This window comes from Ovis aries, chromosome Y, assembly GCF_016772045.2.
Source record: "Ovis aries strain OAR_USU_Benz2616 breed Rambouillet chromosome Y, ARS-UI_Ramb_v3.0, whole genome shotgun sequence".
Classification (NCBI taxonomy): Eukaryota; Metazoa; Chordata; class Mammalia; order Artiodactyla; family Bovidae; genus Ovis; species Ovis aries.
The window spans coordinates 5,892,167-5,905,903 of record NC_082741.1 but is presented as its reverse complement, the minus strand read 5'-3'; the positions used below and the strand labels follow the sequence as shown (position 1 = coordinate 5,905,903).

Here is a 13,737-nt window from a genome sequence, read left to right as displayed (position 1 = left end):
GGTTGTCGTTTCCTCCTCCAGGGGATCTTCCCAACCCAGGGATCGAACCTGGGTCTCCTGATGTCACCCTTGAGGTGACGTCTCCTGCACACCTACACAGAGAAGGTTAACGCGCTGTAGCTTGCTCAAAGTAGCCTGAGCATGCCAGTTACTTAAACCGCTATGCATGCACCTCACCTCCACCCCCCATCCCGTGGGGTGACAGATAGGAGAAGCTCCGTGGGTGTCTAACCTGGTACCCTGAGAAAGTGGGCTTCACGTGCTCACGATGCATGGTGAGTGAGTGAGTGAGTGAAGTCACTCAGTCGTGTCTGACTCTTTGCAACCCCCATGGACTGTAGCCTACCAGGCTCCTCCATTCATGGTGTTTTCCAGGCAAGATACTACAGTAGGTGGCCGTTTCCTTCTCCAGGAGATCTTCCCGACCCAGGGATTGAACCCTGGTCTCCCATAGTGTATGCAGATGCTTTACTATCTGAGCCTCCAGAGAAGTCCCAAAGCATATCCGTTTACTTACTCGTGGCTGTGTGGGTCCCTGTTAGTACAATCAGGCTTCCTCTCATTGCAGCAAACGGGGGTTCCTCTTCACTGTGGTGTGAGGGCTTCTCATTGTGGTGCCTTCTAGAACACGGGCGCTAGAACTCAGGCTCAGAAGTTGTGGCCCACAGACTTGCTTGCTCCGAGCTCTGTGGGATCTCGCCAGAACAGGGATCCAAGTGGTGTCCCCTGCATTGCAAGGCGGGTTCTTAAAGCACTGGTCCACCAGGGAAGCCATTTTCTGATGTGTGTTCACATTCATTTCCTCCGAGAACTGCCCTTAAGCCTTGAGATACAGGTAGAACCCGCTAGACTGAGGGAAACGCAACACGCAACACCCACAGGACTTGCTAACCTGCCATTGGATCGTCTTGACGTCTTCTCCCGTGTTGCTCCTGAAACGTTGTTGCTGAACCATGAAAGATGCCAGGATTCTCGGCCTCCAGAGGAGTAGAATTCAATCCGGGGCCAGAGACGAGGCTTGATTGCTCGAGCTTTTGTGTCATAAAGTTTTATTAAAGTATAGAAGAGATGGAGAAAGCTTCTGACGTAGACATCAGAAGCGGGCCAGAAAGAATACCCCCTCACTAGTTTTAGCAACGGAGTTATATACTTTTTAATTATGTATTACTGTGAATCAAAAGAATGTCTGGAGGTTGTAAAGACCTTCCTAGACTCACTCCCATAATTGACATTTTAAGACAACAGGATTAGCCAGAAAGGTTTTTTCCAGAAACTGTCCTCAAGCAGGATACATTATTGTTACATAATCCTCAGGAATGTAGAGGGAAAAAATGTTTGTCCTTTCCTCCTCCTTGAGAATTCCAGACCCCCTCTCTCCTTGGGGACCCCCTGGACTTCTTATCAACCTACCTAGGAATTGACTCTCTCACTCCCACATTTAAGCTTTCATTCCGCACAGGACTTGACTGGCTGAACAAAGAATCCTGTCACCAAACTGCTTGGTGGAAAGCAGTGGGCAGATCTTGAATCTTCCCTGAGTGCTTCCTTCTCCTTCCTCTTGCTCAACTCCCCAGCCAGTGGGCCACCAGACGGCACCCCTCCTGGGGGTCATCTCCCCAGTGCCGAGGAAAGAATAAATGATCAGTATGATGCTTCATGCTTTTCAACAAGTAAACAAGCCTTCCCCACATGTAGGACTATACGGACATCTCTGCTGATGTGTGTAAGACCGTGTTTCTCCAAAGACGAGATTCCCTTGACTTTTTTTTTTTTTCTTTTTTCGGTACATGTAAACTTCAATGCCAAACTCAGGTGTTTGAAAGAAAAATGTAATCCCTTTTTCATCAGGAGTGTCTCAGAGAGGATAAACACGAGAGTCATTTAAAGACCTCAAAAGCAATGAGAAATGAAATGTTAAAATGATTTAAAAACAAAAAATTGGAGGATAACGTGCAATGTTGTGTTAGCTTCTGCCGTACGACAAAGTGCATCAGTCACGTTTAGAATATGCCTTCCACCTTGACCCTTCCACCCCCTCTTCTGCCCCTCTAGGTCATCACAGAGAACCGGGCTCAGCTCCCTGTGTTACGCGGCAGGTTCCTGCTAGCTTATTATTTCACATATAAAGTCGTGCATAGGGTTGGTGCTGTTAGTGTGCTTAGTCAGCGCTACTTGCTGAATTTCTCCCACTCCCTCCTTCCCCTTCTGTGTCCACACACCCGTTCTCTTCGTCTCTGTCTCCTTCTTCCCTGCAAATAGGTTCATCAGTACCCTTTTCTGAAATTCCATATATATGCACTAATATTCGACATTTTTTTTTTTTCTCTTTCTGCCTTATTCAGCTCTGTAGAACAGACTCCTGGTGCATCCACCTCATCACAAGTGACTCCGATTCATTCCCTTTTTATGGCTGAGTAATATTCCATTGCATATATGGACCACGTCTAAAAGAAACATCTTCAATTAGGGGAAAAACAAAGAACTGGTCAGAAATATTTAGTAATTTTATTCCATATCTACCTTGTGAAACCCTTTTGCTTTAACAAAACATAAAGATGTTCAGAATACAGCCTAAAATTATGTTTGGTTTACATGGCATTCTCCCCTAAATGGTGCTACAGTATCGCGTGTAGAATTTACATATTACCAGTTTGAAGATTTATGAAAGTAACTGATGGTAAGACTTTCTCATAGTCTCTTTCTTGGAGAGAGGAAAGACCTTGCTCTATCATTTCTATTATCATTGCTGTGTTCACTGGTTAATTCCACACGAAATGCTTCCTTTCTGTGTCTGCTGAGAATGCTTTGCTTCCTTAAACTAAGGACTTTAGTTCCTTAAACTGAAGGCTGAAACTAGACAAAGAAGTCAATGGAAATGTCGTCTCAAATTCTGCCAGATAAGGTAGAAAGCCACGCTTGTCACTGTCTTCCTTTTTAAAAAAAATTATTTATTTTTTTTATTTATTTAATTAGAGGCTAATTACTTTACACTGTTGTGAGTTTTGCCAGACATTGACATGAATCAGCCTCGTGTACATGTGTTCCAGCCAGTGTACACGTGTTCCCCATCCTGAACCCGTCTCCCACCCCCTTCCCCACCCCATCCCTCTGGGTCATCGCAGAGCACCAGCTTTGAGTGCCCTGCTTTATGCATCGAGCTTACACTGGTCATCTATTTGACATATGGTAATACACATATTTCAATGCTGTTCTCTCAAATCATCCCACTCTAGCCTTCTGGGCATACACACTGAGGAAACCGGAATTGAAAGAGACACGTGTACCCCAGTGTTCACTGCAGCGCTTGTTTGCAATAGCTAGGACAAGGAAGCAGCCCAGGTGTCCATGGACAGATAAATGGATAACGGAGTTGTGGTACACACACACAATGGAATATTACTCAGTGATTAAAAAAAAACACGTTTGAGTCAGTTCTAATAAGGTGTCTGAAACTGGAGCCTGTTATACAGAGTGAAGTAACTGAGAAAGAGAAACACCAATACGGTATATTAACGCATATATATGGAACTTAGAAAGACGGTAATGACGACCCTGTTTATTTATTTTAATCGTGGAAGTACTTAGCTTCTTTTGAATGTTGAAGTACACGTGGCAGTCCTTTCAGCAAGTTATCACAAGCTGAGCTTTAGAAGGATTTCAATTCCGTTCTGTTGCCCAGTTTCATGCCCTGAGTGTCTCCTTGAGCTCAGCTGGCATTAGGCCCAGATGACCCACAGAACTCAGACATTTATCCCTTGGAGTTGATAGCCTACAGTGAACAATGGCGGATTCGTGATCTCCAAAGAAGGAGATTCAGCTTTGGGACCAGGGACCAGGCTTCATCGCTCAAGAGCTTCTGTGTAGTGGAGTTTTATTGAAGTAAGAAAATAGACAAAGCTTCTGACAGACATCAGAAAGTGGATGGAGAGTGCCCCCTTCACTAGTGTTAGCAAGGGAGCTATATAGTTTTTAGTTATTACAGTAAATCAAAAGAATGTCTCAAGGTTGCAAAAATTTTACCAGACCCACTGCCACAATTTACATTTTAGGATAACAGGATTCAGTGAAGTGAAGTCGCTCAGTTGTGTCTGACTCTTTGCAACCCCATGGACTGTAGCCTGCCAGGATTTTCCGTGGGATTTTCCAGGCAAGAGTACTGGAGTGGGTTGCCATTCCCTTCTCCAGGGGATCTTCCCAACCCAGGGATCAAACCCAGGTCTCCTGCATTGTAGGCGAACGCTTTACTGTCTGAGCCAGCAGAGAAGTCCTTAGAACTTGACAATAGAAAGATCCTACCACATCCACTCCCATAATATACATTATAAGGATTAGTCAGAAGGTTTTCAGGAAGGAAAAACTGTCTTCAAGATGGAAACATTGTTATTATATAATCCTTCAGTTCAGTTCAGTTCAGTCACTCAGTCGTGTCCAACTCTTTGCAACCCCATGGACTGTAGCACGCCAGGCCTCCTTGTCCATCACCAACTCCCGGAGTTTACTCAGACTTATGTCCATTGAGTCAGTGATGCTATCCAGCCATCTCACCCTCTGTCATAGCCTTCTCTCGCCTTCAATCTCGCCCAGCGTCAGGGTCTTTTCAAATGAGTCAGCTCTTTGCATCAGGTGACCGAGGTATTGGACTTTCAGCTTCTGCATCAGTCCTTTCAATGAATATTCAGGACTAAGTTCCTTGAGGATGGACTGGTTGGATCTGCCTGCAGTCCAAGGGACTCTCAAGAGTCTTCTCCAACACCACAGTTCAAAAGCATCAACTCTTCAGTGCTCAGCTTTCTTTGTAGTCCAACTTTCACGTCCATACATGACTACTGGAAATAATATGCATTCTAAGATATCAGAATTTGGACAAAATGTGGTCCAAGATATCAGGATGAGTCAGAAGCTTTCAGGAAGGAGAAACTGTCCTCAGGCAGGATGCATTGTTGTTATATAATCCTTAGTACAGAGTTTAAACTGAGTTGTTTTTTGTGTAATCATCAGTTCCAGGCTTAAAGGAAAAAAACAACAACAACAAATGTTTTATGTGACTAAGACTAAGGAATCTAGAGAAAAAAGATGTTTGCCCTTTCCTTCTCCTTGAGAATTCCAGATCCCTATCTCCTCCTCAAGGACCCCAGATCCCTCTTTCTTTGGGGTCCCCTGGACTTCTTATCCACCTGCCTAGAAAGTGACTCTCTCAGAGTCATGGCCAAGTTCTCAGGTCTGCCCTAGGACATTGTTGGAAGTGGGCATATTGCCCTGAGCCTGACAAAGGGGAGCAGTGACAATATGGTCAGGTTGTCTGAGATCTTGGGACATAACCAGAGGGACAGCAAGCCCTGTCGATGTGTCCCTGTGTCCAGTTTTCTTCTTTGCAACGTTTTATTGAACTAAGATATATTCACACAGCCACTCCTGATGGCTCAGCAGTTAAGAACCCGCCTGCCAATGCAGCGGACCCAGGTTTGATCCCTGGTTTGGGAAGATCCCCTGGAGAAGGACATGGCAACCCACTCCACTGTTCTTGCCTGGTGAATCCCATGGACAGAGGAGCCTGGTGGGCTACAGTCTGTGGGGCTGCAAAGAGTCAGACATGACCTAGTGATTTAACCACCTCCACATAGAGATCCACCAGTCCATTCTAAAGGAGATCAGTCCTGGGTGTTCATTGGAAGGACTGATGCTGAGGCTGAAACTCCAGTACTTTGGCCACCTCATGTGAAGAGTTGACTCCTTGGAAAAGACCCTAATACTGGGAGGGATTGGGGGCAGGAGGAGAAGGGGACGACCGAGGATGAGATGGCTGGATGGCATCACCGACTTGATGGACGTGAGCCTGAGTGAACTCCGGGAGTTGGTGATGGACAGGGAGGCCTGGCGTGCTGCGATTCATGGAGTGGCAAAGAGTCGGACACGACTGAGCTACTGAACTGAACTGAACATAGTAATACACCTCACCCTTCAGAAACATGAATCTATGTGCATCTTACATGATTTACTCAAACTGAAAAAGAAAGAAAGAAAAAGCCTTGAGTTGCAATATACTTGGGGAATTTAAGTGTGTGGGTTCACATACCTACTTCTAGAATTATATTTGGTGTTCAAAGTAGGAGGCATTTTCCTTCTGTCATCTACAGATGATTTCATGGTCTCTGTAATGTAATGATTGCTTCATATATGTATTCATTCATGAAGTGAAGTTGCTCAGTCCTGTCCGACTCTCTGCAACCCCATGGACTGTAGCCCACCAGGCTCCTCTGTCCATGGGATTCTCCAAGCAAGAATACTGGAGCGGGTTGCCACTCCCTTCTCCAGGGGATCTTCCTGACCCAGGGATCGAACATGGGTCTCCTGCATTGCAGGCAGATTCTTGACCATCTGAACTACAGGGGAAGCCCATTATTCATTCGTGTGTATACTTCATTAATGAAAACCCTCCAAAGCTATATGTAGTCATCAGAGGTAAAAACCAGCTCGTGCATTCATCATGAGATTTTGACTTCCGCAGAGTCGTTCGAGTCTTTGGGAATAAATACCCGTGAGTGGCAGCCGCTGGAACCTCCCCTGGGAATTCCCTGATCCCGACAGCCCTCCCTGGAACCCAGCAGGGTTGCCCATCCTCACCCAGGAGGGCAGGGGGAGGGCGTCAAGTCCACCGATGAGTCGAGCGTGTGTTTACAAAGCATACGCAGCGAGCACATCAGGGTAACAGGCTTCTGTGTGCCTTTCCCCTCAGACCACGGACGAGCGGGTGCAGCTGACGGACGTCCGGCCCAGCAGGTGGTACCAGTTCCGTGTGGCGGCCGTGAACGTGCATGGGACCCGAGGCTTCACCGCCCCCAGCAAGCACTTCCGCTCCTCCAAAGGTCAGTGGTGCTTGCCGCCCTCCCCCCCACCCACCTCGCGATAGGGGGACACATTCATGGTGTGTCCAGGCTGGTATGGGTGTGTTTGGCCAGCACGTGGCTTTGCTGTGCTGAGCGAGTGGGACCAGATGCCTCTGAAGGAGCCGCGTGAATTCACGGCTGGGGGGATCCCTGTGTTTTGACCTCTGCAAGGCTCCGGAAACTGTCATCACGATGATGTTTTCTCAGCTTGGAACAGGCCGTTCTCTAGAGTCAGCTTCCACTGCCTGGGTCTCTCTATCTCTTATGTATCAAGCACCATTCAGTTTAAAGTTTTTTGGAGAGAAAGCTTTCGTGTCTGCCACATCAGACGGTGCAGGTCTCTTGAAAATAGTGGCTCTGTTGAGTGTCAGTTCACCTCCTGTTTCACACACAGGCAGAGTTTAAATCCGTCCTGAGTCACTTTATCATAGCTATCACTTTCTTCCCTTCTCATTTCACTGCTGTTCTAAAACCTCTGTGGGTGTGATGAATACTTCGTTTTCCATTTGTGGTTGGTTTAGTCTGTGATGGTGCAAGGACATGATTGGACTGGATATTAAGAATAGCTCTGTGTTTATTTCTCCAGTTGGGTTGTGCATTCTGAATTAATGATACGTCAGCCTGGCTAATCAGCAAGGTCCATTTTCATGGAAGATTAGTGAGGTTATTCACTGACTAATCAGCAGTTATCGTCCTCGACACAAGGTCACTCAAACTCGTTTTAGGCAGGCATTGTGATGTTAATGACTAACGTGAGGTGTGTAACATCAGTCATGTCTTTCAAGATGGGAAGGTTTGCACTGGCTGCTATAAATTGCAATTCCTTTCCATTTTGGATGTCTAGGTGGCTCAGTGGTGAAGGACCCACCAGCTAATGCAGAAGATTCAGGTTCGATCCCTGGGTCAGAACGATCCCCTGGAGGAGGAAACGGCAACCCAATGCAGTATTCTTGCCTGGAGAATCCCATGGACAGAGGAGCTTGGTGGGCTGCAGTCCATGGAGTCGCAAAAGTGCCAGACGTGGCTGAGCCCACACATCCTCTTATGTTTCAGCTAGTCTGTCTGTTATATCTTGCTAGAGTAATATTGCCACACCTTTACCGAGATAATCACAGGTCTCAAGTGGAAAATTTGCAGCCAAATAATTTAAATTTTTGGATGCCATTCCAGTGTTTATTGCAGACTCTTCTTTTTTTTAATTGCCTGCACTATGTGTTAGTTGTGACAGGTGGACCCTTCAATCTTCCCTGTAGCATGTGGGGTCCAGTTCCCTGACCAGAGATTGAACCCAGGTCCCCTGCACTGGCCGTGCGGAGTCTTAGCCACTGGACCATTGGGGAAGTCCCCTGTGTTGTAGATTTTTTTTTTAACTCTTTCTTTTGAAAAGCCCTTTTAAGAAAGGTATATCCCGCACACCCCACTCCTAGGTGAATACACTGAGCAAGCTGGAAAGGGAAATAACAGAGACCTTTCTCGAATGAGGACTGTCTCCCTGTGGTCCGATGATCAAGAGAGGCCATGTGAATAAATAGTCAGTGGTGGGTTCAGAGGGGAGGATCCTCACAGGGCTTGGAAAGTCTCCGCCCTGACTTTACCAGCTCACACGTGGTCCAGGCGTGTACGGTCAGACCGTGTTCCCACTGGCCCCGTTGCCTGCTTGTGGTCTGGCACTCTCAAATCAACACAGCTTCTGCACACACGAGGCGCAGCAGTGCCCAGCCTCTGCACGCACAGGACAAATCCCCTTTGGAGCTGGATGGGACCTGGGCAGAGGTCCCGTGACCGTGGCTGCCAACTTCCAAAGAGGCACACGTCCCGGGGAGACAGCAGGGCCACGTCGCTCCAGCCCTTGCTGCGTACCTGAGCACCGCTCGGGTCTCGGATTAGCCCTGTGTCCGTCAGTTGAAATGGGCTTTCGTTGAATGAAGGTGCACTGTTTGGGCAATCTCCACACTCACCATTAAATCGTTCTGTTTCTTGGTTTGACAAGTGTGCCCAGCATTCAGCATTGCAGAGTGCACGTCTGAAGCAAAAAACACAGGCCAGCAATTCGTGATAGATTCTAGTGTCTTCACTGAAGACACAGACCCGCTAAGCAGCTGAAGCTGATTCATCCAGGATGTGGCTAAGGGTTGTGGTTGTCGCTCAGCCGCTAAGTTGTGTCCAACTCTTTGCGACTCCATGGACTACACCACGCCAGGCTTCCCTGTCCATCATCTTCTCCTACTGTTTGCTCAAACTCATGTCCATTGCTTTGGTGAGGCCATCCAACCATCTCATCCTGTGTTGTCCCCTTCTCCTCCCGCCTTCGATCTTTCCCAGCATCAGGGTCTTTTCGAATGAGTTGGCTCCTCACATCAAGGGGCCAGAGTATTGAAGCTTCAGCTTCAGCGTCAGTCCTTCCAATGAGTAATCATGGTTGATCTCCTTTAGGATGGACTGGTTTGATCTCCTTGCTGTCCAAGGGACTCTCAAGAGTCTTCTCCAGCCCCACAGTTTGAAAGCATCAGCTCTTTAGGTTCCACATGTAAGTGATCCTATATGGAGCTTGTCTCCTGCACTATGACCATCGAAAGGTCTCTCTCTCTATTGCGATTTGCACACTGGTTTTCTGTACAAATGCGGAGGTGGGTTTCTGTATGTAACCATTAGCGTTGTCGGGACGCCTGGAGGTGCCTGCCTCACAGGAGGTGATGGCCTTTCTCCCCGGGCAGGACAGAGCAAGGGCTCCTTTCTCGTGGGGTTTCCTGTCGGTGCAATGATAGGCCTCACTTCTCCAGGGGTGCCAAGTTGTTTCGTTTGGCATTTTCTGCATCGTAGGCGCTAGGTTGGTCCATCCTTGTGCCTGTTACTTCTTGCTCGTGGAATTAATCATGAAAGGTTCAGAGAGGAAACCATAAATCTTTCTTCTGAAATCCAAGTGTTCCATCTTCCTCTGCCAAAAGCACTACACAGAGTTGTTAATAAAAGGAACTGTTTTCAAGGCTGAATTTGGGTAGTCTTGCTAAATACTGAATATATCTTGCCCTGGAAATCACGCAAATTGTAAAAGAGGCTAACGTGGCCTCCCTCTTGCATTCATCTGTGAGGCTGTGTTTGCTTCCTGCCCCGTGAGATGGGTTTCTGTAGACGACTGGGAAGGTTGTAAAGAGGGAGTGGATGAGGCAGAAAGAGAAGTGGGATGGGGGGAAATGCTCTCATTTAAGCTTCAAAGACGCTCTCATCTTGGGATGTGACTCTGGCCCTCTCGTGCTACACTCCTCAACTAGTGAATGAAACTCTGGTCCTCAGTTTCCTCATCTGTAAAATGGGAACATGATGACGACATTTCAAAAACAAACTACAGCCATATGCTCATTAGAAATAAGCACCACTTATGAGGCCTGGGTTTGATTCCTGGGTTGGGAAGATCCCTTGGAGAAGGAAATGGCAGCCCACTCCAGTATTCTTGCCTGGAGAATCCCATGGACAGAGGAGCCTAGAGGGCTACAGTCCACGGGGGTTGCAAATAATTGAACACAATTTTATGACTAACAATTTTATGTCCAGTTCCAAGAGACTAAATGGTGTCATGGCTTTAGAAAGACTGACTTGGGGTTGGCACTCTGTGGCCCATGGACCATGTTTGGCCTGCTACTTGTTTCTGCAAATAGCCTTTCATTAGCACAGAGCCACACTCATGTCTTGCCATATTGTCAATTTTGTTGTTCAGTCATTTAGTTGTGTCCAGCTGTTTGCGACCCCATGGACTGCAGCACGCCAGGCTTCCCTGTCCTGCACCATTTCTTGGACTTTGCTCAAACTCATGTCCGTTGAGTCATGATGCCACCCAACCATCTCATTCTCTGTCACTCCCTTCTCCTGCCTTCAATCTTTCCCAGCATTGGGGTCTTTTTTAATGAGTCTGTGGCTGCTCTTTTAAGAAAGCCCTTTTTAGTTTGTATTGGGGTAGAGCTTATTAACAATATTGTGATAGTTTCAGCTAGATAGTGAAGAGACTCAGCCATACATGTACACGGATCCATTCTCCCCCAAACTCCCCTCCCATCCAGGCTGCCACGTGACACTGAGCAGAGTTCCCTGTGTTGTACATCAGGTCCTTGCTGGTTCTCCATGTTACATACAGCAGTGTGTCCATGACCATCCCAACTCCCTAACTATCCCTTCCCCCATCCTTCCCTCTGGTGACCATAAGGTTATTACAGGGTATTGAGCAGAGTTCCCTGTGCTGTCCAGCAGGTCCTGGTTGGTCCTCCTTGTTAAATGCAGCAGTGTGTCCATGTCCATTCCAAACTCCCTGAATGTCCCTTCCCCCACCCTTCCCCCTGGGAACCATAAGGTTATTACAGGGTATTGAGCAGAGGTCCCTGTGCTGGACAGCAGGTCCTGATTGGTTCTCCTTGTTAAATACAGCAGTGTGTCCTTGTCCATCCCACACTCCCTAACTACCCCTTCCCCCACCATTCCCCCTGGGAACCATAACCTTATTACAGTAATGAATGCAGACGTGCCGGAGTGTGAGAGTCTCAGCCCCTCTGTCTCCCCTCCCTGTCTTTCTCACTTCTGACTGCCACCAGTTCCCTGAATGATTTCGGGCAGGTCACTTCACCTGTTCAACCCTATGGGTCAAAAGATTGAAAGATCCTTACCTGTTTAAGAAAAAAAAAGAAAGACCAAAGAAGTAGCTTATAGGATCCTTTGAGGCTTTATCATAATGTGGCGTCAGCTATATGCATATAATTGTTTTCCACAAACTTCCACCTGCATTTCAAAGTTTTCATAATAATCGAAACATTATGTAAATTGAAAGAAAAGATCTTGTACCTCTCAACAAAGTGAATATACTTCATTTCGCAGTGTAGGAAACCACTTCACAAGGCCATGGATGGCTGCAGTGTGGGAATTTGTTGGGACTGATTGAAATCCTTCAGCTTAGACAGGTCAGACAGACTCTCTCATCTGAGGTCTTCTGTGACTAAACAGATAAACAAAAAGCCGGTTTACAGAGACTAATTGGGGCTGATAAACAGATCATCTCTGGTATTCCCTCTTGGCTCTGTAATTTTAAAGTGACTATTTGAGGGTGGGGGGAAGGAAGAGATTGGAGTGTCTTATCTTCATTATGGGAATATGCCATCTTGGTATTCTGAACACTGAAATGGGCCTTATGTTTAAGACAGTGTGAAAATGAAAGAGTTAGCCGTTCACTCGTGTCCAGCTCTTTGCAACCTCATGGACTGTAGCCCACCAGGCTCCTCTGTCCATGGGACTCTCCAGGCAAGAATACTGGAGTGGGTTAATTCCCTCCTCCAGGGGGATATTCTTTACCCAGGGATCAGACCCAGGTCTCCCGCATTGCAGGCAGATTCTTTACTCTTTGAGCCACCAGGGAAGAAAACTTGAGCCAAAAACTATTAGTTTATTTAAAGGCGTTATTTCCTAATGCTGTTTCATCGGTTAGGTTGTTTCCTATTTCACAGACTAGGTGATGTTATCCTGGACTATTGCAGTCACACGTAAGGCATGAGATATTTTTCCAGGACGGTGAGTAATGATAGAATGAATGAAGTAGATTAAGGAAGTGATGAAACACCACCAATTGACTTTCCTATACTGGGAATTTTCTTTAGAAATGTAGATGATTTTGCTCTTTTCCTGTGAACTTTGGATTTCTGGAAGCATAGCCATGTATTTTCAGCACACAGACATCCAGGTGCATCGTTGAAAACGTGAATGGCTGTGATTATCTTTACACATTTAATTTTTCTTTTGCTTCGAAGCAGTGATGAGCTTGAAGACTAGCTTCCTCTGAGAAGGGTCTGCATTGAGCTGGTGTAGGTTCAGGATTGAATCATGCCATAGATTTGGTTCTAAGGGCCTCAGAGAACACGAAGGCAGGAGGAAACTGTGGCAATATTCTACCAGAGAGAGGAGGAGGACACGTATAATGGACTTGGATAGCAAGACATCTGGTCGACCCGTAGTAGGTGAACAGTCAGGTCAGGACTCCTTGGGGGGTGTTGTTGAGGCTCAACAACCATTGGAAGAGCCTCAGTAGCTCCTGGTTTCATCTCCAAGAAGTAACCTGGGAACCAGCGTGGCTAGAGCAGCAGGAAGAGCAGTCCCAAGCAGACTTGGGATGTTACGTATGGCAGGAATGCACAGGGCTTTGGGGAGACTGCCAGCTCTTTTGGGAGGGCTGGACAGTGAGAGCTTCTGAAGTCATGTCATGAAGAATCACCAGCTGGGACTTCCCTGGTGGTCCAGTACCTAAGACTTCGTGTTCCCAACGCAGGGGACCCAGGTTCAATTCCCGCTTGGGGAACTGGGTACCACTTGATGCAACTAAGAGTTCCCATGTCCCAGCTAAAGATACCACATGCTGGAATGAAGATCCAGCATGGCCAAAGAAATACAAATAAATTTAAAAGCAAAGTAAATGGAACATAAACAAAAATAAAAGCATACTGGAGTGGGTAGCCATTCCCTTCTCCAGGGGATCTTCCTGACCCGGGGATCGAACTCAGGTCTCCCACATTGCAGGTGGATTATTTAGTGTCTGAGCCACCAGGGAAGCCCAAGAATACTGGAGTGGGTAAGCATATCCCTTCTCCAGCGGATCTTCCCAACCCAGGAATCGAACCGGAGTCTCCTGCATTGCAGGCGGATTCTTTACCAGCTGAGCTACCAGGGGAGCCAAATAAGTTAAAAAAAAAGAAAAAATGATTCACCAGCTGCCATACTGAGAAAGACTCAGACAGGCCTTCCCAATAATCAGGGAGAGAGGAAGGTGAAATGGGCCCAGGGTGTTATTCTGGTAGAGGCAGTGGGATTCCAGATAGACTCTGTAGTG

At 46.9% G+C, this 13,737-nt stretch overlaps 1 protein-coding gene across 2 annotated transcripts in view; it reads left to right on the top strand.

Annotated features, from left to right (window-relative positions):
* LOC101118853 (anosmin-1) overlaps positions 1–13,737 on the top strand; it is a 219,935-nt gene that overhangs the window by 165,552 nt on the left and 40,646 nt on the right. For both annotated transcript variants that reach the window (XM_060408636.1, XM_060408635.1), the window contains exon 6: positions 6,734–6,863. In XM_060408636.1, coding sequence (XP_060264619.1) covers positions 6,734–6,863 — 130 coding nt within the window. The remainder of the gene's footprint in view (positions 1–6,733; positions 6,864–13,737) is intronic.